We start from the raw sequence: 26,933 nt of genomic DNA on the forward strand, positions 1-26,933 counted from the left end.
GAGCAGAGACAGTTATACAATAAAAGTGAGAAATTGGAAGAGCATAATACTGTCTTAGAAATAGTCCATACAGAAACCACTTACTCAGGCACAGACTTTCCACATGTTTTATGTTCTGTCCACAGAGCTAGCCCAGGGCAGAATAGTAAGGCAGTCAAAGAAAGTGTCCTGTCATTTCCCTCTTACCAACTCAGACATCAACATTTTCTCCCACTCTTTCAGTGCCAGTTGCTCTCAGCTGAGAATAAAGGAGGTGAAAATGTGAGCTTTCCTAGGAAAACTCTTTCTCTGTCTCCCCCATCCTTTGCAAAGCCTTGCACGAGGCCTGCTGGCAAATGTGGTCCAATAATATTGTTGGATGGATAAACGGATGAGAGACCCTGACTTAGAAGAATGCTGCAAAGGGTTGTTCTGTTTCAGAAAGACAGTTCTTAAGTTTGAAAAGTCTTTGAGAATCACAGTAAATCAGTATTTTAATGCCATGGTGGCTCCTTAGGAGGAACAGAACAGTTATTTTGAGCGACAGTGGCCGTTTCTGGTGTATTTCAGGTCACACCTCAGAGTTTGCTCAATGTCTATAAATTCCATGCCATTCATCATACTGTCTTTTTTTATCGTTTGTCTTCTGTAGACCTTTAATCATTTGTACTACCTGTAGTAGTCAGGTGTCAGGTTTGAATCGTTAATTTTGTTACCTTGTTTTTTTTAGCATATTCATGAATGAGATAAATCTTTGCTTTTGTTTGTAAACAATATATTATACTACATTATACTAAATTTGCACTTCTGAAATTTTTATAGCTAAGACATGACAAAAATAAAAGAATATCTCCTAAACTAATGGGGAATTTTCTTCTAACACTTCAGTCTAATGTCTGTGAAATAATCCAGAAGAAAAGTAATAACAAGCAATTTTCTTTACAAACTAGGAAACATCAGTGAATTCCTCCTTGCATTTCAGACAGTCAGACTGATTGAATTCATGTTTAGGTGAGAAAGACTATGTCACTGAGACAATTAGGTGAGCTTATGTAAGCTCTGTGTGGATGTGAGAGCTGGACTATAAAGACAAGGCTGTGGTTTTTCCAGTGGTCATGTATGGATGTGAAAGCTGGACCATAAAGAAAGGCGAGTGCCGAAGAATTGATGCTTTTGAACTGTGGTGTTGGAGAAGAGTCTTGAGAGTCCCTTGGACTGCAAGGAGATCCAACCAGTCCATCCTAAAGGAGATCAGTCCTGGGTGTTGATTGGAAGGACTGATGTTGAAGCTGAAACTCCAGTACTTTGGCCACCTGATGGGAAGAGCTGATTCATTTGAAAAGACCCTGATGCTGGGAGGGATTGAAGGCAGGAGGAGAAGGGGACAACAGAGGATGAGATGGCTGGATGGCGTCACAAACTCAATGGACATGGGTTTGGGTGGACTCCGGGAGTTGGTGATGGACAGGGAGGCCTGGTGTGCTGCGGTTCATGGGGCAGCAGAGTCGGACACGACTGAGCGGCTGAACTGAACTGATATAAGCACTTGTGCTTGGCTCAGGGCTTCATTCATGGGAAGCACTCCACTAGGACACAGTGAGATGGTTACTTCTCTTGGTAGCTCCCATATATATGAATAAACTTTTTCCCTTGTTAATTGGTCTTTTGTCATTTTAATTTGCAGGCCCCTAATTACTAAACCCAAGCTGGCATAGGAAAAGTCTGCTTCCTGACACTAGCAGTTGTTTGAAGAATAATGCCATCATTTCCTGTGACTATGAAATCACAAGGTCACAGATTAATATGCATACTTAGCAAGTATAAAACATACTCTGAGTTTAAAAATAAGATCATCAAAGCATACTGAAGTATTGATATAAACATTTTGAGATGATAAAGATCTGACTGTACAAATGACGTGGTATGCCATGCCTTGTTCAGCCGCTTCAGCCCTGTCTGACTCTAAGACCCCATGGACTGTACCCGCCAGGCTCCTCTGTCCACGGGAGTCTCCAGGCAAGGACACTGGAGCGGGCTGCTACGTCCTCCTGCAGGGACCTTCCCGACTCGGGGACAGAAACCGAGTCTCCAGCAATGCAGGCGGATTCTTTGCTGCTGAGCCACCGGGGAAGCCCATAATAAACTATAAAAAATGGTTATATTTAGTGCTGGATGAAAGAGTGGCTTCTTCATTCTTTAAGCTTTTCTGTATTATTTGAGTTTTCTAGGCAGGCATGTCAGTGTCTATTGCTTATTTTATATGTCACCATGGATTTTCTGACTAGTGAGATCATAGACTATATTTTTATTGTTATTTTCTATCAAAAACGCAGTGTAATATATACTATTTTTAAAAAGGAAGCAAAGGAGAATTTCTAATCATGCATCAATGAAAAAAAAGAGCAGAAACATAAAATAGCAGATCAATATGTTAAAATATATAAACATTTCCATAGCGACTTGAATTAAATAGATTATTTAGTTGCAGACAATTTCATACACATTCTCTAGTAAGTCTTCTGGAAGATAAACTTTAGTCTTTCCATCCAGAACTTTTGAGTGTCTGACCCTTTGCCCTATTTGCTACATGTTAACCTGCCATTTTCGTGGGTGCCACAGAAGACGAGAGACTTCTGGGTCGGAGACAGAGGTCTCTATTTCCTGCTTGGTTACTCATCAGGCACCGCAGGCAGCACGAGGGTCAGAATATCTGCCTTGGTTCTCCTTCACGCTGAGTCACACAGAGGCCATGGGGGTAAGCCCAGATGGGTGTCGGCATGCACAATGGGTTATGTTGCAAGATCTCAGGGAATCAGAATCTTTTGGGAGGTAAGGTAACTGTGCTTGCCCTTTGCTTTGGAAGAAGACGTTATCTTACAAGGCTGTTTTTTATATAAACGTCCTTGGAAAGCGAGCTGGGAATAAAGGGCGGTTGGTGCTTCTCTTAGTAGGATGTGCAGAAATGTGGGAAACCCGTGGCAAATTGTCTTACCTCTGCTCTGACACACTCACAGACTTTTACTTTTCTTATAAAATTGCGGTTATATGTTGCAAATGACTTATTTTACATTTGCTTTAACTTAGTTTTCAAATATATATTTCTTTATCCTGTTTTAAAATTAACTCCTCTTGTGTAAGAGTTAATTTTGCACTCAGAGTAAATATGACCCTAATCATTCTGGTTTAACTGTATCGCTGATTCAGATTTAAAATGCTGAGAAAAAAACACCTCTATTTTGTCATTAAAGCTACCAAAACAGTTTTAAATGTACAATTAGTTTAAAAACAGCTGTTTGACCTTGACATATTTTTAAACATATTTGGCTAAATCCTACTTAAGTTAACACTTCCTTTGAAAACAGAATTGTGACAAGCACTTTGAATGTGTTATTATTTTTCTGCAGAAATAACAGCAAAATCTTGTAATATGTCTCTCTTATAAACTCAGTGTAGGATAAATCTAAATATTCTGATTTGGGAAGAAAATTTTGAATGGAAGAATTTTTTATTCCACTGCTGCAGGATTGTCTGTATGTTGCATGTTTAGTTGCCCAGCCGTGTCCAACTCTTTGCAATCCCATGGGCTGTAGCCCACTGCGCTCCTCTGTCCGTGGGATTCTCCAGGCAAGAATACTGGAGTGGGTGGCCATTTCCTATTCCACGGGGTCTTCTGGACTCAGGGATCAAACTCCTGTCTCTTGAGTCTCCTTAACTGGCAAGTGAATTCTTTGATCACTAGCGCCACCTTGGGACTCTTTTTCTTTTCTTTCTTTTTTTCTGTTTTTGGACACAATATATAGTGATTTATTGTTTCAGGTCCATTTCTAAAATTTCATAAACAAAAGATAGATGTAAAGTCATGAATTTTAAACAAGCATAATTAGAATAATAGAACATAAAATACTTATCATTTTGAAAATAATTCATAGACGGGATTACATTATCTATTTATCTGGCTCATTAACCCGGATAACATTGTTCCATTTTTAAGCCATCAAGTGATAAAGGAATAGAGAGGGAGAGAGAAAGGGAGAGAAAGAGGGAAAAAAAGGGAGGGAGAAGAGAGGAGAGAGAGAGCCCTAAGAGTATGTACACTATGTGACAGTAAGGATTGTAACTTTCATGGACTGATTTTGAAAGACAGCTAAGGAGTGTCATATATATGTTAAAGGTTTGTAGAAATGTGATGGTTTTGAAATGCTGAAATTTCTAACTTTACTTGTTAAAGATTTTCAGTATTTCTTGCAACTAAAGTGAAATTTGATAAAGAATAAGCTTTTAGGAAGTTTAAGAGATTTGTTTTAGAAAGTACTGATTTATAGATATGGTAGAGAAGAAAAATATTTCTTCAAGATATGCCAGTGGGAGAAGAATTCATAAATGATATTAATATCTCTGTGCTTCAATCTCATCTGTGAAGTATATGGCATAGAACTGAACAATCTCACGTTTCTTACATATTTTTCACACTCCTGTAGAAATAAGAAGTCCATGCGGGACTCACTGATCCAAGGCACTCAGCAAGACCACCGGAGCCCAGTCCAGAAGCTAAGAGTATTGTTTTGCTCCACTTACTGTCACAAAAGACCACATTCAGATGGTTTAAACAACAGAAATCAGTGTCTTCACACTTCTGGTCGCTAGAAGTCCCAGACTAAGGTGTTGACAGGGTTGTTTTTCTCTGGGACCTCTCTGCGCGGCTAGCAGACGCCGCCTTTGTGTGTGTGCTCACAACCGCTGGTCTCTCCACTGCGTCAGGCTTCCCTGACACCTCTGTGTTCAGACTTCCTCTTCTGGTGAGGACGCCAGTCAGATCGAATTAGGGCTGATGCTAATGGCCTCATTTTACTGCTAGTCACATCTTTAATGACCCGTTCTTCAGATACAGTCCCAGTCTGTGATACTGGGGGTTAGGATTTCAACCTATAAATTTGGGGGTGGCATGCAGTTGGGCCCATTCCCTACCATTTGAAGTATTTTAATGTTGAACTAGACTCACGTTGGTATCACTTTAAGTCAGCAGAACTTCTTAATGGAAATCTTCCTAATTCTATAGAAATCACCCAACTTACATATTGCTATTTTCAATGTATACAGCAGGCCACTGGGTTAATGCTATTATCCCAGTAGTGTCAAAATGATCTACACTTAGGAATTTAAATACTTCAATTCCTTTAATTTTGTTGCTTTATTTAATTCCGTGAAGCTGCCAATAGAGAATTCACACCATACAATACTCATTTGAGGCATTCCTTATAACACTAACTACATTTTATTCTTGTAGGTTACTCTTGAAATATTGGAAGCTAGTTTATTTGTCAAAACTGAATTTGTGCCCATGTATCAAATTACATGTAGTTTTATTTGCAGTGTTCTGGCACTGTTTTCAATAACAACACATTGATTTTAAAAATATGGCCTTAATGTCACTGGAAATAATTTTTCCTGGCTTTTTTACAATCTCTTTTCAACCTCTTTGTCCCCCTCCCAAACATGTTTCCAAATGTCTTCTAAAATGTTTTCTTCCTGATCATTTAGAAAGATCAGGAAAGAAAGAGTGTTAGAAACTTGGCCCTGCTTTCGCTGCATAGGAAGGGTGACTTGCCTTTCATCCTGGTGGCTTAGTTGCTAAATCATGTCCGATTCTTGCGGTCCTATGGACTGTAGCCCATTAGGCTCCTCTGTCCATGTGGTTTCCCAGGCAAGAATACTGAAGTGGGTCGCCATTTCCTTCTCTAGGGGATCTTCCTGACCCAGGGATCCAACCCATATTTCTTGTGCCTCCTGCATTGGCAGGTGGTTCTTTAGTGCCCCCTGGGAAGTCCATCTTTCATCCTAGATTAATATTTCAAGCATGAGGGAAAAAACAGTAAAAACCTGTAACTTTAGCAATGTTTGATTTCAATGATAGTTCTTTAATTCTTACATTGCAGTTTAAACAATACAGTGGTTAACAAAAGCATGTCAATTAAAAGTAGCGTTTAGGACTTCATCTCACATACCTGCATTGGCCCTGGGTTTTTTATTATTCCAGGCCCAGATGCTGTGGATTCCTGTGTGGTGTAGCTGTGCTCTGCTATGGGGCAGCTAGGTTCCCTCTTGCTGCAGGAGAAGGTGGTGGGACCCACGGGGATGGCCGTCTCTTTTTGCTCTGTTTTTGCTTTGTTTTTTTGCTTGGTGACTTGCTTCCACCAAGAGGCTATAAACCAAAACTGAAAATATGGATTAAGTGCACACTTTTCCTGGACTTCCCAGGTGACTCAGTGGATAAAAGAATCCACCTGCAAGGCAGGAGATGCAGGAGGTGCAGGTTTGGTCCCTGGGTCAGGAAGATCCCCTGGAGAGGACATGGCAGCCCACTCTAATATTTCTGTGTGGAGAATCTCATGGATAGAGGAGAGAGGAGGGCTACCCATCATGGGGTCACAAAGAGTCAGACATGCTGAAGCAACTGAACACGCACACACACATACTTTTCCCAACACATTTACCCAACCTGGCATTTTCACGGCAGGATATATTATATAAATGTCTGAAAAGAAAATGTTTTAAGTGTACTTTAGGTAGATGTTTGCTTAATCAAGCAGAAGCAGAGATTATTCTCTTATTTTCTGGAATGTGTTGACATAAACGTATCTACACAAGGGAAAACTTTAGAGTTCCTCTGGTACGAAGCACCCTTCTTTGGATGAACTGAAGTCTCAAAGAGTGAGTAATCAGTCCAGGTCACATATTTGAAATCATGAACCATGTTACTGAATTTTCAGCTCACTTGATAAAACTAAAGTAAAAGGAGGATACCTTCCTCAATTTAATTCATGTATAAATAGTGTAGTTATTTTGCAGTTCATGAAGATACTAAACATAATTAACAAGAACATTTGTTTTAAAGCTACTGAGTACAACTTTTTCATGGTCCACTTATAGGAAATCATTTGAGTATACATTTTTTGGTCTGTGAGCATCTGGAAATAACATGGACAAAGTATTATTATTTTGAACAATAATACTTATTGCTATTCCCACATTACTCATGAAGAAGCTGAGAGTTGGGAATGTAAAATGTTTTGTCTAAGACCTTCATAGTCCAGCAATTTAAAAAAAGGTCAGAATTAGAACTTGGGACTTCCTGTTCACCTTCTTCATCCCAGCAACATCTGACCCCTTACCTCAGGGGTGGCAAAATCCAATTAACAGGATGCTTGAATTATGGATGCCTGAATTCCTAGTGGCACAGAGTAGAGACAGTCTTCATTTATTTCTAATGCATTGAGACCTATTTCTATAAACAGTGCCTCTCACATCTTGAAATGAAGAACTGATAAAAACCTTTCATAAGACACAGATACGCCAAACTTAAAATGATGAATGCATTATAAGCATCTCGAAGGTCACTTAACACAGAATTGTGATGACTCACATCACACCAGAGACGTCGGCCCAGCAAGAGCCTCTTACCTGTTCTTTCTCGTGACTGTTCAGATGCCACTGATGTGGCTGCTAAGCAAACTCAATGGGGACTTAGAAGTTTTCAGAAATGTCATCAATTTCTAAATAAATTATTTTGGAAACATTATTATAGCATGTGGGTGGACCCCAAGCCACAGATTTCAGTCACTTTCATGCCTAGTGAAAGAACATGCTTGTGGAAACTGAAAACTTTGTGAAACAATGTTTGTTCTTAGTCCTTGTTGCTGTTCAGTCGCTCAGCCGTGTCCGACTCTGCGACCCCGTGGATGCAGCACGCCAGGCCCCCCTCTCCATCACCATCTCCTGGAGCCTGCTCAAACTCATGTCCATTGAGTCGGTGATGCCATCCAACCATCTCGTCCTCTGTCGTCCCCTTCTCCTCCTGCCTTCAGTCTTTCCCAGCATCAGGGTCTTTTCTAATGAGTTGGCTCTTGGCACCAGATTGCCAGAGTCTAGGAGCTTCAGAATCAGTCTTTCCAATGAATATTCAGGAATGATTTCCTTTAGGATTAACTGGTTTGATCTCCTTGCAGTCCAAGAGACTCTCAAGAGTCTTATCCAACACCACAATTCAAAAGCATCAATTCTTCAACACTCAGCCTTCTTTATGGTCCAACTCTCATATCTATACATGACTGTTGAAAAAAACCATAGCCTTGACTAGACGGACCTTTGTGGGGAAGTGATGTCTCTGCTTTTTAATCTGCTGTCTAGTTTTGTTATAGCTTTTCTTCCAAGGAGCAAGAGTCTTTTAATTTTATGGTTGCAATCACCATCTGCAGTGATTTTGGAACCCAAGAAAATAAAGTCTGTCATTGTTTCCACTGTTTCCCCATCTATTTGCCATGAAGTGATGGGTCTGGATGCCATTATCTTCGTTTTTTGAATGTTGGAGTTTTCAGCCAGCTTTTTAAATTTTCTCTTTCACTTTCATCAAGAGGCTCTTTGGCTCCTCTTCACTTTCTGCCATAAAGGTGGTGTCATCTGCATCTCTGAGGTTATTGATATTTCTTCCCACAATCTTGATTCCAATTTGTACTTCATCTAGCCTGGCATTTCGCGTGATGTATTCTTCATTTAAGTTAAATAAGCAGAGTGGCAATATACAGCCTAGACGTACTGCTTTCCCAGTTTGGAACCAGTCCTTTGTTCCATGTCTGGCTGTAACTGTTGCTTCTTAACCTGCACACAGATTTCTCAGGAGGCAAGTAAAGTGGTCTGGTATTCCCATCTCTTTAAGAATTTTTCAAAGTTTGTTGTGATCCACATAGTCAAAGGCTTTAGGGTAGTCAATGAAGCTGAAGTAGATGTTTTTCTGGAATTATCTTGCTTTTTCTATGATCCAGCAGATGTTGGCAATTTCATCTCTGGTTCTTCTGTCTTTTCTTTTTTTTTTTCATTTATTTTTATTAGTTGGAGGCTAATTACTTTACAATATTGTAGTGAGTTTTGTCATACATTGACATGAATCAGCCATGGATTTACATGTATTCCCCATCCCGATCCCCCCTCCCACCTCCCTCTATACCCGATCCCTCTGGGTCTTCCCAGTGCACCAGGCCTGAGCACTTGTCTCATGCATCCAACCTGGGCTGGTGATCTGTTTCACCATAGATAATATATATGTTTCGATCTTTTCTAAATCCAACTCGAACATCTGGAAGTTCTTGGTTCACGTACTGTTGAAGCGTAGCTTAGAGAATGTTGAGCATTACTTTGCTAGAGTGTGAAATCAGTACAATTGTGAGATAATTTAAACATTCTTTGTCTTTGCCTTTCTTTGGGATTGGAATGAAAACTGACCTTTTCCACTCCTATGGCCACTGCTGAATTCCAAATTTGATGGCATATTGAGTGCAGCACTTTAATAGTATCATATTTTAGGATTTGAAATAGCTCAGCTGGAATTCCATCACCTCAACAAAATATTCAATTGGAATGCCCTTAAGTTATTGAATACTGAGTCTATATCAAACTAAAGAGGTTCTGATGATCAATAATGGAAAACATTGTGTTGGCTTTTTGAAAAATTCTATGATAACTAACAGGATAATTCTATTAAGAAAATGGTTAGATGATAAGCCTTTAAAATTCCTTACACTGACTCATAAAAATTCCAGGATAGATAGTCTTGTTCCTACTTTCAGTTCAGTTCAGTTCAGTTCAGTTCAGTCGCTCAGTCATGTCCGACTCTTTGCGACCCCATGAATCCCAGCACACCAGGCCTCCCTGTCCATCACCAACTCCCGGAGTTTACTCAAACTCATGTCCATTGAGTCGGTGATGCCATCCAGCCATCTCATCCTCTGTCATCCCCTTCTCCTCCTGCTCCCAATCAATCCCAGCATCAGGGTCTTTTCCAATGGGTCAACTCTTCGCATGAGGTGGCCAAAGTATTGGAGTTTCAGCTTCAGTATTAGTCCTTCCAATGAACACCCAGGACTGATTTCCTTTAGGATGGACTGGTTGGATCTCCTTGCAGTCCAAGGGACTCTCAAGAGTCTTCTCCAACACCACAGTTCAAAAGCATCAATTCTTTGGTGCTCAGCTTTCTTCACAGTCCAACTCTCACATCCATACATGACCACTGGAAAAACCATAGCCTTGACTAGACAGACCTTTGTTGGCAAAGCAATGTCTCTGCTTTTTAATATGCTGTCTAGGTTGGTCATAACTTTCCTTCCAAGGAGTAAGCATTTTTAAATTTCATGGCTGCAATCACCATCTGCATTGATTTCGGAGCACAAAAAAATAAAGGCTGACACTGTTTCCACTGTTTCCCCGTCTATTTGCCATGAAGGATGGGACCGGATTCCATGATCTTAGTTTTCTGAATGTTGAGCTTTAAGCCAATTTTTTCACTCTCCTCTTTCACTTTCATCAAGAGGCATTTTAGTTCCTTTTCACTTTCTGCCATAAGGGTGGTGTCATCTGCATATCTGAGGTTATTGATATTTCTCCCAGCAATCTTGAGTCCAGCTTGTGCTTCTTCCAGCTCAGCATTTTTCATGATGTACTCTGCATATAAGTTAAATAAGCAGGGTGACAATATACAGCCTTGATATACTCCTTTTCCTGTTTGGAACCAGTCTGTTGTTCCATGTCCAGTTCTAACTGTTGCTTCCTGACCTGCATACAGGTTTCTCAAGACGTAGGTCAGGTGGTCTGGTATGTCCATCTCTTTCAGAATTTTCCACAGTTTATTGTGATCCACATAGTCAAAGGCTTTGGCATAGTCAATTAAGCAGAAGTAAATGTTTTTCTGGAACTCTCTTTCTTTTTTGATGATCCAGCAGATGTTGGCAATTTCATCTCTGGTTCCTCTAACTTTTCTAAATCCAGCTTGAACATCTGGAAGTTCATGGTTCACATATTGCTGAAACCTGGCTTGGAGAATTTTGAACATTACATTATTGGGGTGTGAGATGAGTGCAATTATGTGGTGGTTTGCACATTCTTTGGCATTGCCTTTCTTTGGGGATTGGAATGAAAACTGACCTTTTCCAGTCCTGTGGCCACTGCTGAATTTTCCAAATTTACTGGCATATTTAGTGCAGCACTTTCACAGCATCATCTTTCAGGATTTGAAATAACTCAACTGGAATATCATCACCTCCACTAGCTTTGTTCGTAGTGATGCTTTCTAAGGCCCACTTGTCTTTGCATTCCAGGATGTCTCGCTCTAGGTCAGTGAACACACCATCATGATTATCTGGGTCGTGAAGATCTTTTTTGTACAGTTCTGTGTAGTCTTGCCACCTCTTCTTAATATCTTCTGCTTCTGTTTAGGTCCATACCATTTCTGTCCTTAATTGTGCCCATCTTTGTCTGAAATATTCCCTTGATATCTCTAATTTTCTTGAAGAGATCTCCAGTCGTTCCCTTTCTATTGTTTTCCTCTATTTCTTTGTATTAATTGCAGAGGAAGGCTTTCTTATCTCTCCTTGCTATTCTTTGGAACTCTGCATTTAAATGGGAATACCTTTCCTTTTTTCCTTTGCCTTTTGCTTCTCTTCTTTTCATAGCTGTTTGTAAAGCCTATTCAGACAACTGTTTTTCCTTTCTGCATTTCTTTTTCTTGGGGATGGTCTTGATCACTGCCTCCTGTACAATATCATGAACCTCTATCTATAGTTCTTCAGGCACTCTGTCTATCAGATCTGATCACTTGAATCTATTTGTCACGTCCACTGTATAGTCATAAGGGATTTGATTCAGTGGTTTCCCCCACTGTCTTCAATTTCAGTCTGAATTTGACAATAAGGAGTTCATGATCTGAGCCACAGTCAGGTCCCAGTCTTGTTTTTGCTGACTGTATGGAGCTTCTCCATCTTTGGCTGCAAAGAATATAATCAGTCTGATTTCAGTATTGACTATCTGGTGATGTCCATGTGTAGAGTTTTCTCTTGTGTTGTTGGAAGATGGTATTTGCTATGACCAGTGCATTCTCTTGGCAAAACCCTGTTAGCCTTTGACCTGCTTCATTCTGTTCTCCAAGGCCAAATTTGCCCCTTACTCCAGGTATCTCTTGACTTCCTACTTTTGCATTCCAGTTCCTTATAATGAAAAGGACATATTTTTTTTGGGTGCTAGTTCTAGAAGGTCTTGTAGGTCTTCATAGAACCATTCAACTTCAGCTTCTTCAGCATTACTGGTCAGGGCATAGACTTGGATTACTGTGGTATTGAATGGTTTGCCTTGGAAACGAACAGAGATCATTCTGTCATTTTTGAGATTACATCCAAGTACTGCCTTTTGGACTCTTTTGTTGACCATGATGGCTACTCCATTTCTTCTAAGGGATTTTTGCCCACAGTAGTAGATATAATGGTCATCCGAGTTAAATTCACCCATTTTGGTCCATTTTAGTTCACTGATTCCTAAAATGTCGATGTTCACTCTTGCTGTCTCCTGTTTGACCACTTCCAATTTGCCTCGATTCATGGACCTAACATTCCAGGTTCCTATGCAATATTGCTCTTACAGCATCAGACTTTACTTCCATCACCAGTGACTTCCTGAACTGGCTGTTGTTTTTGCTTTGGCTCCATCTTTTTATTCTTTCTGGAGTTAGTTCTCCACTGATCTCCAGTAACATGTTGGACACCTACCGACCTGGGGAGATCATCTTTCAATGTCCTATATTTTTGCCTTTTCATACTGTTCATGGGGTTTTCAAGGCACGAATATTGAAGTGGTTTGCCATTCCCTTCTCCAGTGGACCACGTTTTGTCCACATCACGATCCGTCCTTCTTAGGTGGCCCCACATGGCATGGCTTATAGTTTCATTGAGTTAGATAAGGCTGTGGTCCATTTGATCAGATTGGTTAGTTTGCTGTGATTGTGGTTTTAAGTCTGTTTGCCCTTTGATGGAGAAGGATAAGAGGTTTATGGAAGCTTTCTGATGGGAGAGACTGACTGAAAGGGGAAACTGGGTCTTGCTCTGATGGTCAGGGCCATGCTCAGTAAATCCTTAATCCAATTTTCTGTTGAAGGTTGGGGCTGTTTCCCCTCCCTGCTGTTTGACCTGATGCCAAACTATGGTGGAGGTGATGAAGATAATGGCGATGAATGCTACACTCAGTGCCCTCAATGCTACAGCAGGCCAACGCCAATCCATGTCTCCGCCAGAGACTCCTGGACACTCACGGGCAAGTCTGGGTCCGTCTCTTGTGGGGTCACTGCTCCCTTCTCCTGGGTCTGGTGCACAAGGTTCTGTTTGTGCCCACCCAGAGTCTGTTTCCGCGTCCTGTGTAAGCTCTAGTGGCTCTGTGGTGGGTTAATGGTGACCTCCTCCAAGAGGGCTCATGCCACACCCAGGTCTACTGCACCCAGAGTCCTTGCCCCTGCAGCGGCCCAGTGCCGACCCGGACCTCCACAGGAGACACTCAGACACAGTTCTGTCTCAGTCTCTGTGGGGTCTCTGGGTCCCGGTGCACACAAAGTATGTTTGAGCCCTCTGAGCGTCTCTGGTGGTTATGCGGTTTGACTCCAAACGCAAATTGCACCCATCCTACCGTCTTGCTGGGGCTTCTCCTTTGTCTTTGGAAGTGGGATATCTCCTCACAGCGTCTCCAGCACCACACAGCCACTGCTCCAGTGGCTTCCCTGGTAGCTCAGCTGGTAAAGAATCTTATTGCTACAAGCTTCATTTTGTTACTTGCTAGGACAAGGCAAGAGCAGGCCTTTGTTCCTGACATTCTGTGCTTGGCCTGCACATTTATGTCTGTTCTGGAAACATGAAAGCAAAATTATATAATGATAGATTATGCCACGTTTAAAAAGGAATAATGTCAGTGTAGTAAAAATATGAGATCAATTCAGTAATAAACCCCAGATGTCAGAGTGGGGTGTTAGTAGAGACACATTCTACTCCAAAATAATTTCACTTAAATTTCTGTATCCTAAAGAAATGTATCTTTTATTTATTTGCAAAGGAACTATTGATGGTTCTATATAAGACAAAATAATATAATTTCCTAAAACTAGAATGATCTAAGGTAGTCACGTGGGTACAGGTATGTGTGTGCTGTGATTGGTCGCTCAGTCACGTCTGACTCTTTGTGTCCATAGCCCACCAGGCTCAATGTCCATGAAAATTCTGCAGGCAAGAATATTGGAGTGGGTTGCCATGCCCTCCTCTTGTGGATATTCCCAAACCGGGGATGGAACCCAGGTCTCCTGCATTGCAGGCAGATTCTTTACCATCTGAGCCACCAGGAAGCCCACATGTATGTATACATACATACATACATACATACATACAATCCAAATATTGATTAGGATTAAAATCACATATAGTGAATGTTTTGTATGCAGATCTCAGAAATTGTAAACAGTAAATTCTTAAGCTCCTCTATTCATAGACTATTAGCATTGATTATTCTCACTTGAAGTATTTCTCAAAGAGTATTCTGCCTTAAATTTCAATAAAACAAAAAGAGAAATCCCTTTTGTTGTAGAGCATTATCATCATACCAATCTGAAATACAATTTGTATTCAATAAACAGAGTACTTCAGAAAGAAGTAATAATTTATAAGGAAAATTTAAAAAAATTAAATATCATTCCTAGGAAATAATTTCATTTCCTAGCTATGCTAAAATAAATATCAACTTTGCTTCTTGGCTTCAATTACAGTGTTGGAATTATAGTGAATGTAGAAAGTGATGTTCCTTTCCAGTTTACCTGGATGTCATAGATATTATGGAGTAGGAAATACAACCTACTCCAGGATTCTTGCCTGGAAAATTTCCATGGACTGAAGAGTCTGGTGGGCTACAGTCCATGGGGTCACAAAGAGTTGGACACGACTGAGCACACACAGGCAAGTGCTTGGATACTGAACCTCAGATAAAATATGAAGAACAGCTTGCAGAGTCTGACAGATGAGCTGTCTCTGCCAGATGCAGCAATAATGACCCAATCTCAGCCACGGCTGTAGTCCTTGCAGCCATGACTTCTGGAGCATTTACCTATAGGTAGCCCATGAGTGGCCTCCTTTTCAGACATTTTTCTCAATTAGTACTCCAAACTTCAGAGCACATTTTATCAAACCGGTTTTGTAGACTAAAGAACTGTGACTTGCAACAGACAATATCAGCTTAGTACCACATCCTAGGCAGTGGTGGAGCTGAGAAAATGCTACTTCTACACATATCAGCCTGGGGTCCAATATAAAGTTGGGGAGTGGATGTTCTTGAGTTCTTTGGAGTAGAGAGGCGGTGAAAAGGGTTTACCTGATCTTGGCATAGCAGTTGTTAACATTGGAAAGAAAAGATGATTTAGGTCAAAGATTTTACTTTCATTGAACAAGATAAATAATCAAGTGACCTTATGGTGGCATTTCATTCATTAGCCAAGAAGCAGCACCACATGGAATATGCATTCTCGTTACATTTGAGTCTTCTCTTTTCTTATTTCCATTTGTTTATAGCAAGGAAATCTCCCTGGTGGCGATGGTTCACAAACTTGATTACCAATTTGGCTTGGTTTGATCTGGTTGTTAAACCTGGCCCAGCATTCTGCAAAGCTAAATAACTAGGCAGACACCATCCTGGTTGATTTAAGGAGTCTTGCTTTTTGGGGGCATGAATGCATCTGGCTGTTTGTGTTAACTGCATGGCAGTTTAGGTGCGTTTGTCCCTCTACTGCAAGTGAGCATGAGAAAGCATCAACCTCTTTTTGTTCCCTGAATTTATTATTATTAAATGGAGGTCTGTTGTGTGACATCTTCGATGTCTGATGAACAAAATTTGGTGAGATCAAAGAGTACAGAATTTGAAGGTAGCCCACCCCAAAATAACTCTACATTTTATGTTTTGACTATGGGTTCCAAAAAATGGTGGAATTTAGATAGCTTTAACATTTGACAGTAGATTTCAAAAGAGACACATATACCTAAGAGACCTTACACTTTGTTTTCAAAGCTTAAATTGGTCAGGTCCAATTGCATTACCTAACCAAACTTCGGTCCATTTGCCCACATGCAGTAAAGCCAATCTACTGACATTGAGTTGTGGCAAAGGAAAGTAAAGCATTAATTGCAGGGTCCCAAGCAAGGAGTCCTGGGAGGTAGTGCTTAACGAGTGATTAATATTATATATATGGAATCTGGAAAGATGGTACTGATGAAATTATTTGCAGGGCAGCAGTGGAGACAGACATAGAGAACAGACTTGTGGACACAGTGAGGGTGGGAGGAAGGAGAGGGTGGGGTGTTTGGAGAGAGTGACATGCAGACAAATTAACATATATACAGTAGACAGCCAATGAGCATTTGCTGCATGATTCAGAGGACTCACACCATGTTGATGTTGGGCAGAAACCCACACAACACTGTAAGCCAATTATGCTTCAATTAAAAGTAAATATATATGCATTTTTAAAAAGACCCAAACTCCCCAGTGGCTTTCAGGGGAAGATTTTTAAAGACAGGTAAGGAAAGGGGGTTGTGACATATGTGATCAGCTCATGGACATTCTTCTGATTGGTTGGTGATGAGATAATCAGCAGTCAACATCATCAAGCTTCTGATTCCAACCAGTCTGGAATCTATGTGCTTATGGGCAGCATACAGTTAACTTCTTCCACCTGGTGGAGGTTTTTATATTTTCAAAACAGCTCAAAGGACGTGGCTCAAAATAAAATCTGTGGCCCCTGAGGAGTGCTGAAGGTCCTTAACTTTTATGGCTAAACTTGTTATTTTGCTTTATTTTGTGTTTTTCCTTTTTTTTTTTTTTTTTGCGTTTTTTCACTTCTATGATTAAATTTACTCTTTGGAATTTGGGGAAGGCCTAGGAAGCTAAAGTTTCTCTATAGATAGGAGACAAGTGGAGGGCATGGTGCAGGGGAGTCTCTTCCAGGAAGGTCCCGTGTGATCCTGCTTGGTTTCACATGGTTTCCTCTTTGAAGGCAGAGACAAAAGGAATTCTTTACAGATGACTTGTGATGGTCTTTCAAATTGTCATGAAACTTCAGGACAGAGATGGATGTACAGTTGTTAATGTACCAAGATTGGCAAGATGGCAGAGGTGAGAGGGAAGTAGATTCTATAATAGGAGGCAGCTAGATTCAATTCATCTGAAACCCACCCATTGTTTTTAAAGTACAGTAAACTCTGGGGCTTCCCCAGGAGCTTAGTGGTAAAGAATACACTTGCAATCCAGGAGCCAAAGGAAACGCAGGTTTGCTCTCTGGGTTGGGAAGATCCTTTGGAGAAGGAAATGGCAACCCACTCCAGTATTCTTGTCTGTAGAATCCCATGGACAGAGGAGCGTACAGGTGCTACAGTCAATGGGGCCTCAAAGAGTCAGACACGACTGAAGTGACTTAGTGTGAGTTTACGCACAGTAAACTCTGGCCTTCCCAGATGGGAAGCCTGCTACTGCTGCTGCTGAGTCGCTTCAGTCGTATCCGACTCTGTGCGACCCTGTAGATGGCAGCCCACCAGGCTCCCCCATCCCTGAGATTCTCCAGGCAAGAACATTGGAGTGGGTTGCCATGTCCTTTTCCAATGCATGAAAGTGAAAAGTGAAAGTGAAGTCACTCAGTCGTGTCCGACTCCCAGCGACCCCATGGACTGCAGCCCACCAGGCTCCTCCATCCATGGGATTTTCCAGGCAATAGTACTGGAGTGGGGAGCCATGGCCTTCTCCGGTGGGAAGCCTGGGAAGTGGTAAAGAATCCACTTGCCAAGCAGGAGAAGTGGATTTAATCCCTGGGTCAGGAAGATCCCCTGAAGAAGGAAATGGCAACCCTCTTCAGTACTCTTGCCTGGGAAATCCCATGGACAGAGGAGCCTGGTGGGCTACAGTCCATGGGGTCGCAAAGAGCCAGGTACAAGTAAGCAACTAAACAGCAGAGCAGTAAACAGTGTTAAAGAGAGGTTTGCCAGGATGACTGGAGAAGGTGCATTGGGATGCACTTCCTGCCTGTTGGAGATTGTGCTGTGTTTACGCAAGCTGCCTCGCCTACATGTCTTTTTAAAATGAATAAGTCATTAGTAACATATCTATAATTGATGTATGTGTATACAACAACATCATCCATTTTTTGGTTTCCCTGCTTTCTGATATTTACATTAAAAAGAACACCATGAAAAAGAAGTCATACTCCTTATAACAAGTTTCTTTGCTCTCATGCTGACCCCTTCTAGCATGAAGCCAGATGCCCACGGTTGAGAAACCACCCCTCTTATCTTGTGGCAGGTGGTGTTGGAGTGTTTCCCCAAGCACCTCCTAAATGCTGATAACTTGGGGCAGCCGGACAAAGCACAGTGAACACAGATCAAAATTTGAATCCCCACAATCTTGTCCTGGCCACAGTGGAGAATAGCTATCCTGCCTGCAGACTCTTCATTTTCTTAGGCTTGAGTTTTGCATTGGTGGTTCAGCAGTGAAGAATTTGCCTACAGTGCAGGAGATGCAGGTTCAATCCCTGGGTTGGGAAGATCCCCTGGAGGAGGGCATGGCAACCCACTCCAGTATTCTTGCCTGGGAAATCCCATGGACAGAGGAGCCTGGCAGGCTACAGTCCCTGGGGTTGCAAAGAGTCAGACATGTCTAAGTAACTAACATTTTTGCATTTATTAGTTAAGGGTTTTGAACTCGAACACTGGTCAGATTCCGCCCCCCCCCCTCAAGTTTTAGGGTCTAGGATTCTTTTTGTACATCCTGCAAGCTGGCATTGGGCTTGTTTGTCCTGGAAGTGAGGTTGTGTGTCTTGACTACTTGGAGATTAGGAAATGATTTAGGTGGGGGCTGAGCAACTTTCTAAAAGCAAGTCTTTGAAAGCAGCAGGTTTATAGCCAGTGTAATGGTGCCATTGAAGCTTAAACTACCCTACAAATAAGGAAAGTTTAGATGATGATGACTAATCCAGGCATTGAAGAGAGATTGTCACATGCCTCAAATGTTAGCAGAGTTGCTCTAAAGCAGCCATGAATTTGCATACTAACAAAGTGAAGCATCGTTTGCTCATTATTAGCCTGTGAGGTGAGAGCAGGAAGATGGTATTATGCAAACACATTGATTCCTTTCTCCGTTTTCTCTCAGGGTTTTCCAGGAAACACAAATGCAGACAGCGTGGTACACTACAGACTCCAGCCGACCTTCGAAGCCAGATTCCTGCGCTTCCTCCCCTTAACCTGGAGCCCCAAAGGCAGGATTGGGATGCGGATTGAAGTGTATGGATGTGCCTACAGTGAGTGGTGCTTATTCCTCAAATGAAGTTCTTGATGGAGTGTTGTGTTCTAAACACCAAACTGAAAGTGGAACTTGACTTTTTCAGCCTTTTAAATATCTGTGCAGGCAGAGCTGGTTTTATGGAAAGTCTTGATAATATTACAGTTATTTTAGGGTTGAATTCAGAGGAGGACCGGAAATGAGCCTTAAAATCTTAGATTCTCAGAGGTTAGCTGAGTACCTGTTATATAGTGGGCACTTCATAAAATGAACAGAGCTCAAATCAAGAGCAGTTACATTTATTGTGATTGATGGTTCTGTCTTCTGCCGCTGGGAACACAGGTGAGAACAGCTGTCCCCGTGTTCCCTGCTCCCCATGGGGACTCACTTTCCTCTCTACTTGCGTCGCTGTGGGAACTTCTTTTGAACATCACTTATGTTTTATGTCTTCTGGCTTTTCCCCACTGACAATGAAAGAAAAGATGCTGGCAGTCAATCTGAGCATAAAGACAAATGTAAAAGCGTTCCATGAAATACATGGGGGATCAAATCTACAGCTGCCATTTCGAAGGTCTAGAATATACTGGTATTTTGTAAGTGAACACAAAAATGAAAAAATTAATTTAAAATATAACCTTCTAGAAAACTGGAAGAGTGACCTGAAGAATAAGTTGGCTGGGAACATCTTGGGGTTTTTGTCACACTTCATTCTGTCCCTGATCAGAAGATTAACTCTGTAGAGAAGTGTGACCATAAGATATACCACACACAGGGTATTTAATATGTCAGATCTGACCTCCTACAACATTTTCTCATTCAACTCCCACTCTAACCAAATGAATTCAGTATAGTAGTAACCTCAATGCTTCAGAAAAGAAAGAAACCAAACCTTTGAGAAATTAGATGTTTGTGAGAGCTATTACATATTGGATCTAAGATTTAAAACTGTCTTTTTTTCTCATTTTGTATTCACGACTACCATACTATTCAGACATTGATTTCTTTATTCCCTCACTTGTCATATGTGAATTTATTTATCTGCAGAGAACTGGATTGTATGTGGGGGACGCTTCTGAGATTATTTATTTCTTTGTCAGGAGTTTATGAGAAGTCATAAAATTGTACAAAGCAAATATAACATATTGTAACATGATCATGGGGCATGGGGAATAGAGGGTTGGGTTGGAAAAGGAAAGTTTTTGACATTCAGTTTTCAAACTAAAGGTCGTGGGCAGTGAGACAGGGGTAGGGATGGTGCTTATAAGACGAAACGACATAATAAACTGGAGGAGTAGGAATTTAGTGTTCTTGTGGTGCAGGGATGGATGTGGGCATGAGTTGTGGAACAGTGGAGATATCAGTTCCACTTTGATAACCCCCCACAGACAGTGGGTGGCTCTGGAGCCGAGGCTCACCCACGCCACCCATCCCACACTCAAGGGTCACCTTTAGCCTCTGTTCCATACCCCTTCCTGATGGCATGTTTTGTTTGGCTCTGCTTCCTAACCCCGCCTCACTCTCTAGTGTTTATAAGTCCTGGACCATTCAGCATAGATGGTGCTGGGTTGCCTCCCTCTTTCTGCTGATCATTTCCTTCCATCCTTTTGGTTCTGGGGCCTGTCAGTGCGCTCACTGCTGGGATAGCCATGACGCCTGATATTTAGAGTTTCTCTTTGATCCCATGAAATTAATGTCTCCTTTTCCCATTACTCTGGAAGCAACTTCAGGTTTACTGACTTCAAAGCAGAACACGCTCTTTGATGGGGCTTTGCCGTTAGCTTGATGTTCTTGGTGAGGAGCTACTACTCCAGTTTCTTGGGTTGGAGGTCAGTGCCAGGAGGATCAAAGCTGCGTGTCTGCTGCCTGGAGCGGCCAGTTGACTGTACAGTTGTCATGGAACCTGCCTGCATCCTAAATTCAGCCAACACGAACTGTTGGGCACGAGGGACTCCTAGCGTAAAAATGCAAACAGGAAATAATCATCACTTGTAAAACAACACTAAATATATATCTCAATATTAGTGGCTCTATTTTGTCTTCATTCTTATTATTAATAATGATTCAAGTGTAGCACTTTGCATTTTTATTTTTGGCAGTAATTTAATGTGATTTGGTTTATAGCTCAAAGTGATAATTATTCTCTTTTTTCATGTGTGCTTCCTCTGCCCTGTTGTTAGTGAGAGAATGTCCAGATTGCTTATCTCTTTTCAGTTTCATCTGTTTACATTCCATTTACAGTGATATTTACTATTCCTATAAACACTGCATATTTTCATGGCTTCTTGGCTTGGCATATATATTTTCACTAACTGAAAAGCCCTCTCCCCATTTATAGAGTAAAAGTGAAAAGTGTCAGGTCTTCTTAGAGTCCCTACTGATCTACCCACCAAGGCCAGGGCCTGGCATGGGATTCTTCACTTTCCCCTGCCCCACCCCCCTCTAGCATTCACATCCATTCAGTGTTAACATTTGCTATGTACTTGTTCTAAGCTCTATATTCTACCCAAAATTGGTCACTGAGCTTTCATCCCATTTCGTGTTTTCAACAACATTTACATACAGTTTGACCAATTCCAAGTTGACATCCTTGATACAGGTCTCTGAAGCCCCACACATCTGGATGCTGCTGGTGCTAAGTCGCTCAGTCGTGTCCGACTCTGTGTGACCCCATGGACTGCAGCCCACCAGGCTCCTCCCTCCCTGGGATTCTCCAGGCAAGAACACTGGAGTGGGTTGCCATTTCCTTCTCTAATGCATGAAAGTGAAAAGTGAAAGTGAAGTTGCTCAGTTGTGCCCGACTCTTAGGGACCCCATGGACTGCAGCCCACCAGGCTCCTCTGTCCATGGGATTTTCCAGGCAAGAGTACTGGAGTAGGGTGCCGTTGCCTTCTCCACAGACGTCTGGATAATTCCCGCAGTTTCGCCATCATTTCCTCAGTGAAGCTGTTGGTCGTCTTCTGAGTCTCTCCTGCCATTGGCTCTGACTCCACGTGTTCATAGTCAGTGTCATTCTCAAGTGCTTCCTTGTACTGCGTCGTATCAGCCCCACGATTGTGATGTGATTTTATATTCATCACTGTGTTTATTGTTGGAGTGAGAGAGGGAAGAAAGGAAGAGAGGAGAGGAGGGGAGAAGAAATGAGGGACACAGTTCATGAATTCAGAAATGTCGACTAGATAGGCACAGAATGGGGACCCCCATCGGGGTCTATAGTCATCCATGTGGCACTTCCGTCCTTTGTCAAATCATGCATTGAAAGTCAAATGGGTTAAGAGGGAAGAGAAGAGGGGACTAGAACATGTTCTTGCCTGTTTTAAAACCTTGTGTTTATTTTACTTAAAAAAAAATACGTTGATTGTTGCAGTGAAAAATGTTCTATATAGCAACCGCACCATGTGTCAATGTTTATAAACCTGTTCTTAATGTTTTATAAAAATAAAAAGTGTCTCATTTGTAATATTTAGCCAGAATGTTGAGAGAAAAGTCTGCATATGGAACTTCCTTCTGGTAAGCACCGGTTCTACTCGAAGTAGACTTCAGTTTAGAAAATGCATTAATACGAATAGAGGAACATAGGATGAAAGGATAAGTAGTCACCATGACAAATAAAAACTCTGGAAGTTATTAATGACCTTTAGTCATATGAGAGAATGCTGATCTGTATTATCCATTACAATTATGGAAAAAGCAGAAAAAATTCAAACTAGGTTAGAAAAAGTATTAATTCAGTACATGTTTACAAAACTTTTACCCCATGCAAGCCACCCTGCTGAATAAAGTGAATAAGGCACAATCTTTGCTCCCCAGATACTAAGGAGGGAGTAGATGTGAAGGGAAATGCCTGTTCTTTGTAGATCAGCTAAATTTGGGCGTGGATTTCTCATTCTCAATTTGTGTCCCAGTATATAGATTCCCTGGAGAAGGGAAAGGCTACCCACTCCACTATTCTGGCCTGGAGAATTCCATGGACTGTATAGCCCATGGGCCTCAAAGAGTCAGACATGACTGAGCGACTTTCACTTCACATAAATAGAAGATGGGGCTTCCTTATTGGCTTAGTGGTAAAGAATCTGCCTGTAGTGCCAGGGATGCAGGTTTGATCTTTGAATTAGGAAGGGCCCCTGGAGAGGGAAATGGCAAGCCACTCTAGTATTCTTGCTTGGAGAATCCCATGGACAGAGGAACCAGGAGAACTACAGTCCATTGGGTGGCAGAGTCAGACACGACTGGAGTGACTTAGCACTGGCAGTCATGATGAAGCCCATGCCCATTGTGGACTAGACCTGTTTCAGACATTGCGGTACACACTATATAGATATTAAGTTTTTTAGTAACAATATAATTAGTGTTGGTGGAAGAGACTTCTTTATCCTTTTATAGGTAAGGAAACTGAGGCACAGAGAGGCTGAGTAAGTTTTCCACTATGGAACCAATATTCAAATCCTTACAAGACAACTTCATAGATTCTTTCTCTGAGCAGCTGTTCTGTGTAATGAAGGGCTGTTTGTGGGACCAGATCCAGAGGCTCTAAATATATGAGCACTAACTTATTCTCCCTACTGATAAAATGGCAAACATGTGTGGGGGTTTCTTTAATAATATTGTTACTGATGCATTTATCAAAATATAGACTCAGTTAATAAAGCAAATGTTTATAACATGTGACATTGGAGAAACACTTCCTATTTTCAGCTAAATATCACATTTCCCCTACTCTTTTTTGGAATGTAGGTTCTGTACTCTTATTGCTTTCTGTTTCAACACATAATGAGTAACTTCTGTGTCAAGGACCCCAATTGTTTAAGTAATTGAATTACACACAAAAGCATTTTATAAATATGAGGATTTCTTGTAAAAGTTAAGTGTGATGCTAAGCAGTAATTTAATGCATTATTTTGGTGTTTTCATTCAAATAAATTTAGTGGATTATTTGTATTAGTTGTGGGCATATAGCATTTGATTTATTCTTATAGGAGTACAGTAGCAAAAATTTTATGCTTAGTGGGCTGGTGGAAATGAGTTCATCTCAGCATTCATTACCAGTAAGCCCTGAGACATGAAAGTTGGCTTCTGCAGGTCATGGCATGATTGGTGATTTGAAGCTCAAGGGAGCCTCTATTTAGTGGAGATTAAACTCAAGGAGGACCACCTAGGGTTCTCCCTCATTCCTACTTGGAGAGCTCATTGCTGCTGACTTACTGAACAAAATACTCTCTATCCCAAAATACAACTATCTTTAAAATTTTTACATTTTTAAATCTATAGTTTTTACAAATCATGTTTCAGTATTTAGTGCTAAATTTTAAAATATACATATATATTGACTTGCCAAATTGTTTTCAAATATTCAGATTGGTTTATGAATACTTGGTAGTGAATGATATTTTATAAAATAAATTCTGTTTGATGAGGCTTATTATAACTGAGTTTCCAATCTGAATATTCTGTGTGATCATGTGTATTCTTATTTGTTATGTGGACTTACCTGGAGGACTTCTTGGTTAATACTGCAGCCCAGTTTTTGAACCATGGTTGGCAACTTTCCAATGCCTATGTGTAAATTTTGTATAAAGAGTATTTATTCTGTGATAGTTTGATACCTAGATGACCTTGATTCTTTGCATTCTTTCTTTCCAAACACTTTCAACAGAGAAGAGTCTTTGTTTCTCCTATCTCCATCCTGAGCTCTAAGACATTTCCTTGTCACTGTAGTTTCCTAGCAACCCACAGTAAGACATTAGGTATTACAGGTGCAATCTGTTTTTCCATGATAGTAGAAATGAGCAAGTGAGGGAAGAACTGTCAGTTCCAGGAGGGCTGGGCCATATCTGTCCTCTCCTGTTTTGTCCCAGCATCCAGCAGAGTTTGTGATACTTGCATCAATATCAACTGAAAATAAAGCTGTACTTGTGGAATGGATGGAAATTAGTTTGGGGTTGGGGGATAGGGAGGGTGGAAAGAAGTGGTCTTTTAATAAGAAAATTTCGTTATGCCAAAGCAAAATCCTTGCCAAAGTAGAATTTGGACCTATGGAAGGCTGTGTATAGAAACCAGTCTTTTATATTATACACAGAAATATGTAGCCAGGGGCAGAACTATTAACCTATTCTTTACCTCATAAAATATATATTCAAGAATAGTCAGAGTATATTGAATTATGTAATAGGAAAGTCAATAAAAATAGTGACATTTGTGATTTCCTATATAAAATAGGATTTTTGATTTTTCAATCACAAAAACGTCACAAAATGTCTGGTTGTGAGTTCATTCTTCCTGCGTAACCATCAGGAGCCAGGCCCAGGAATAATTGCTCCGTGGTTCTGCTGAGTGGGGGATGGCAAGCTTCTGTGAAGGATCAGCCAGCAGATGTTTCTGGCTTTGCAGGGCCTTCTACTCTCTGCCGCCTCTTTTTTGTTTTCAAGCTTAATTCTTTTTAAACAAATCTTGAAACATTAGCTCATGGGACTGTACAATAAGAGGCTGAAGCATGATGTGGATGGTTTCAGTGAAGGGAAGCTTAAAAGTCTGGATTTCTAAAAGCAGTTTTTGAATTTTATCTCTTTAGTAACCTCTTCAATTGAGCTCAAGTTATTATCATATAAGATTTTAGTTAAACTGTTGCAAGATACATGATTTTTAAGTGGTTACATATCTGTATTATAATTTAGTCACTTTAGGCTTAAAAAAATCTGTCAAAATACATGTTGAATATGCCTCATAAGATATAATTTGATGACTCACATGTGGTTAATTGTTCTAGAAACCAGTGTTAGTGATCTCTTTAGAAAGAGAGTCAAAACATGAAGAAAAAAGAAACTTTTCAAAGGCACGTTTTTGTGTTTCTATCATATAATACATTTTTCATGACTCCGTTTTGCCTGAGGGGAATATTCCGGAAATATAATGTAGGTGCTTTGGAGCAGTGATTCTCAAAGTATAGGCACAGATCAGCAGTGTCAACATCACAGGGGACTCTTTAGAAGCCCAGATACTCAGGCCCCCCAGCCCAACACACCTGGTCAGTCGGAAACCCTGAGATGGGACCTATCAGTCTGTGTTTAACAAACCCTCCAAGAGATTCTGAGCCCTAGAAGATGAGTATTACTCTTCCAGAACAATACAGCAAGAGGGAAGATGAGGAAAAACATAATTCAATCAAAATAATCCTGGGAAAATCACTTACAGAAAAAAACTTATTAGCTGACTGCAAAAATAAGCCTTAATTATTAGCATTGTCTTTCACTGACACATAAACTGTACTGCAAAAATGTGAAAGCATTTAAATTCTTTATTATCAAGTTTTCATTAGCTTATTATTATCTAATACTTTAAGGGACACATTTGAATTTAACAGAATTATATTTTCATTAATCATATTTATTTAATTATGCAACAAAGAATAATTGTTTGATTATATGGCTTAGAGACAGGGTTCAGTGTTTATATATTTCACATTTTGTATGTGAATCAAGAGAAGAGGTGACAAGAATACACAGAAGAACTGTACAAAAAAGATCTTCATGACCCAGATAACCACAATGGTGTGATCACTCACCTAGAGCCAGACATCCTGGAATTCAGAGTCAAGTGGGCTTTAGGAAGCACCTCTACAAACAAAGCTAGTGGATGTGATGGAATTCCAGTTGAGCTATTTCAAATCCTAAAGATGATGCTGTGAAAGTGCTGCACTCAATATGCCAGCAAATTTGGAAAACTCAGCAGTGACCACAGGACTGGAAAAGGTCAGTTTTCATTCCAATTCCAAAGAAAGGCAATCACAAAGAATGCTCAAACTACGC

General features: G+C 40.7%; 1 protein-coding gene across 1 annotated transcript in view; it reads left to right on the top strand.

Annotated features, from left to right (window-relative positions):
- Window positions 1–26,933, top strand: part of LOC133048439 (contactin-associated protein-like 3) — a 225,642-nt gene that overhangs the window by 85,440 nt on the left and 113,269 nt on the right. The window contains exon 4 of the mRNA XM_061132107.1: window positions 19,006–19,153. Within this exon, the coding sequence (XP_060988090.1) occupies window positions 19,006–19,153 (148 nt within the window). The remainder of the gene's footprint in view (window positions 1–19,005; window positions 19,154–26,933) is intronic.

The sequence above is a fragment of the Dama dama genome, chromosome 29 (genome assembly GCF_033118175.1).
Source record: "Dama dama isolate Ldn47 chromosome 29, ASM3311817v1, whole genome shotgun sequence".
In the NCBI taxonomy this organism is placed as follows: domain Eukaryota; kingdom Metazoa; phylum Chordata; class Mammalia; order Artiodactyla; family Cervidae; genus Dama; species Dama dama.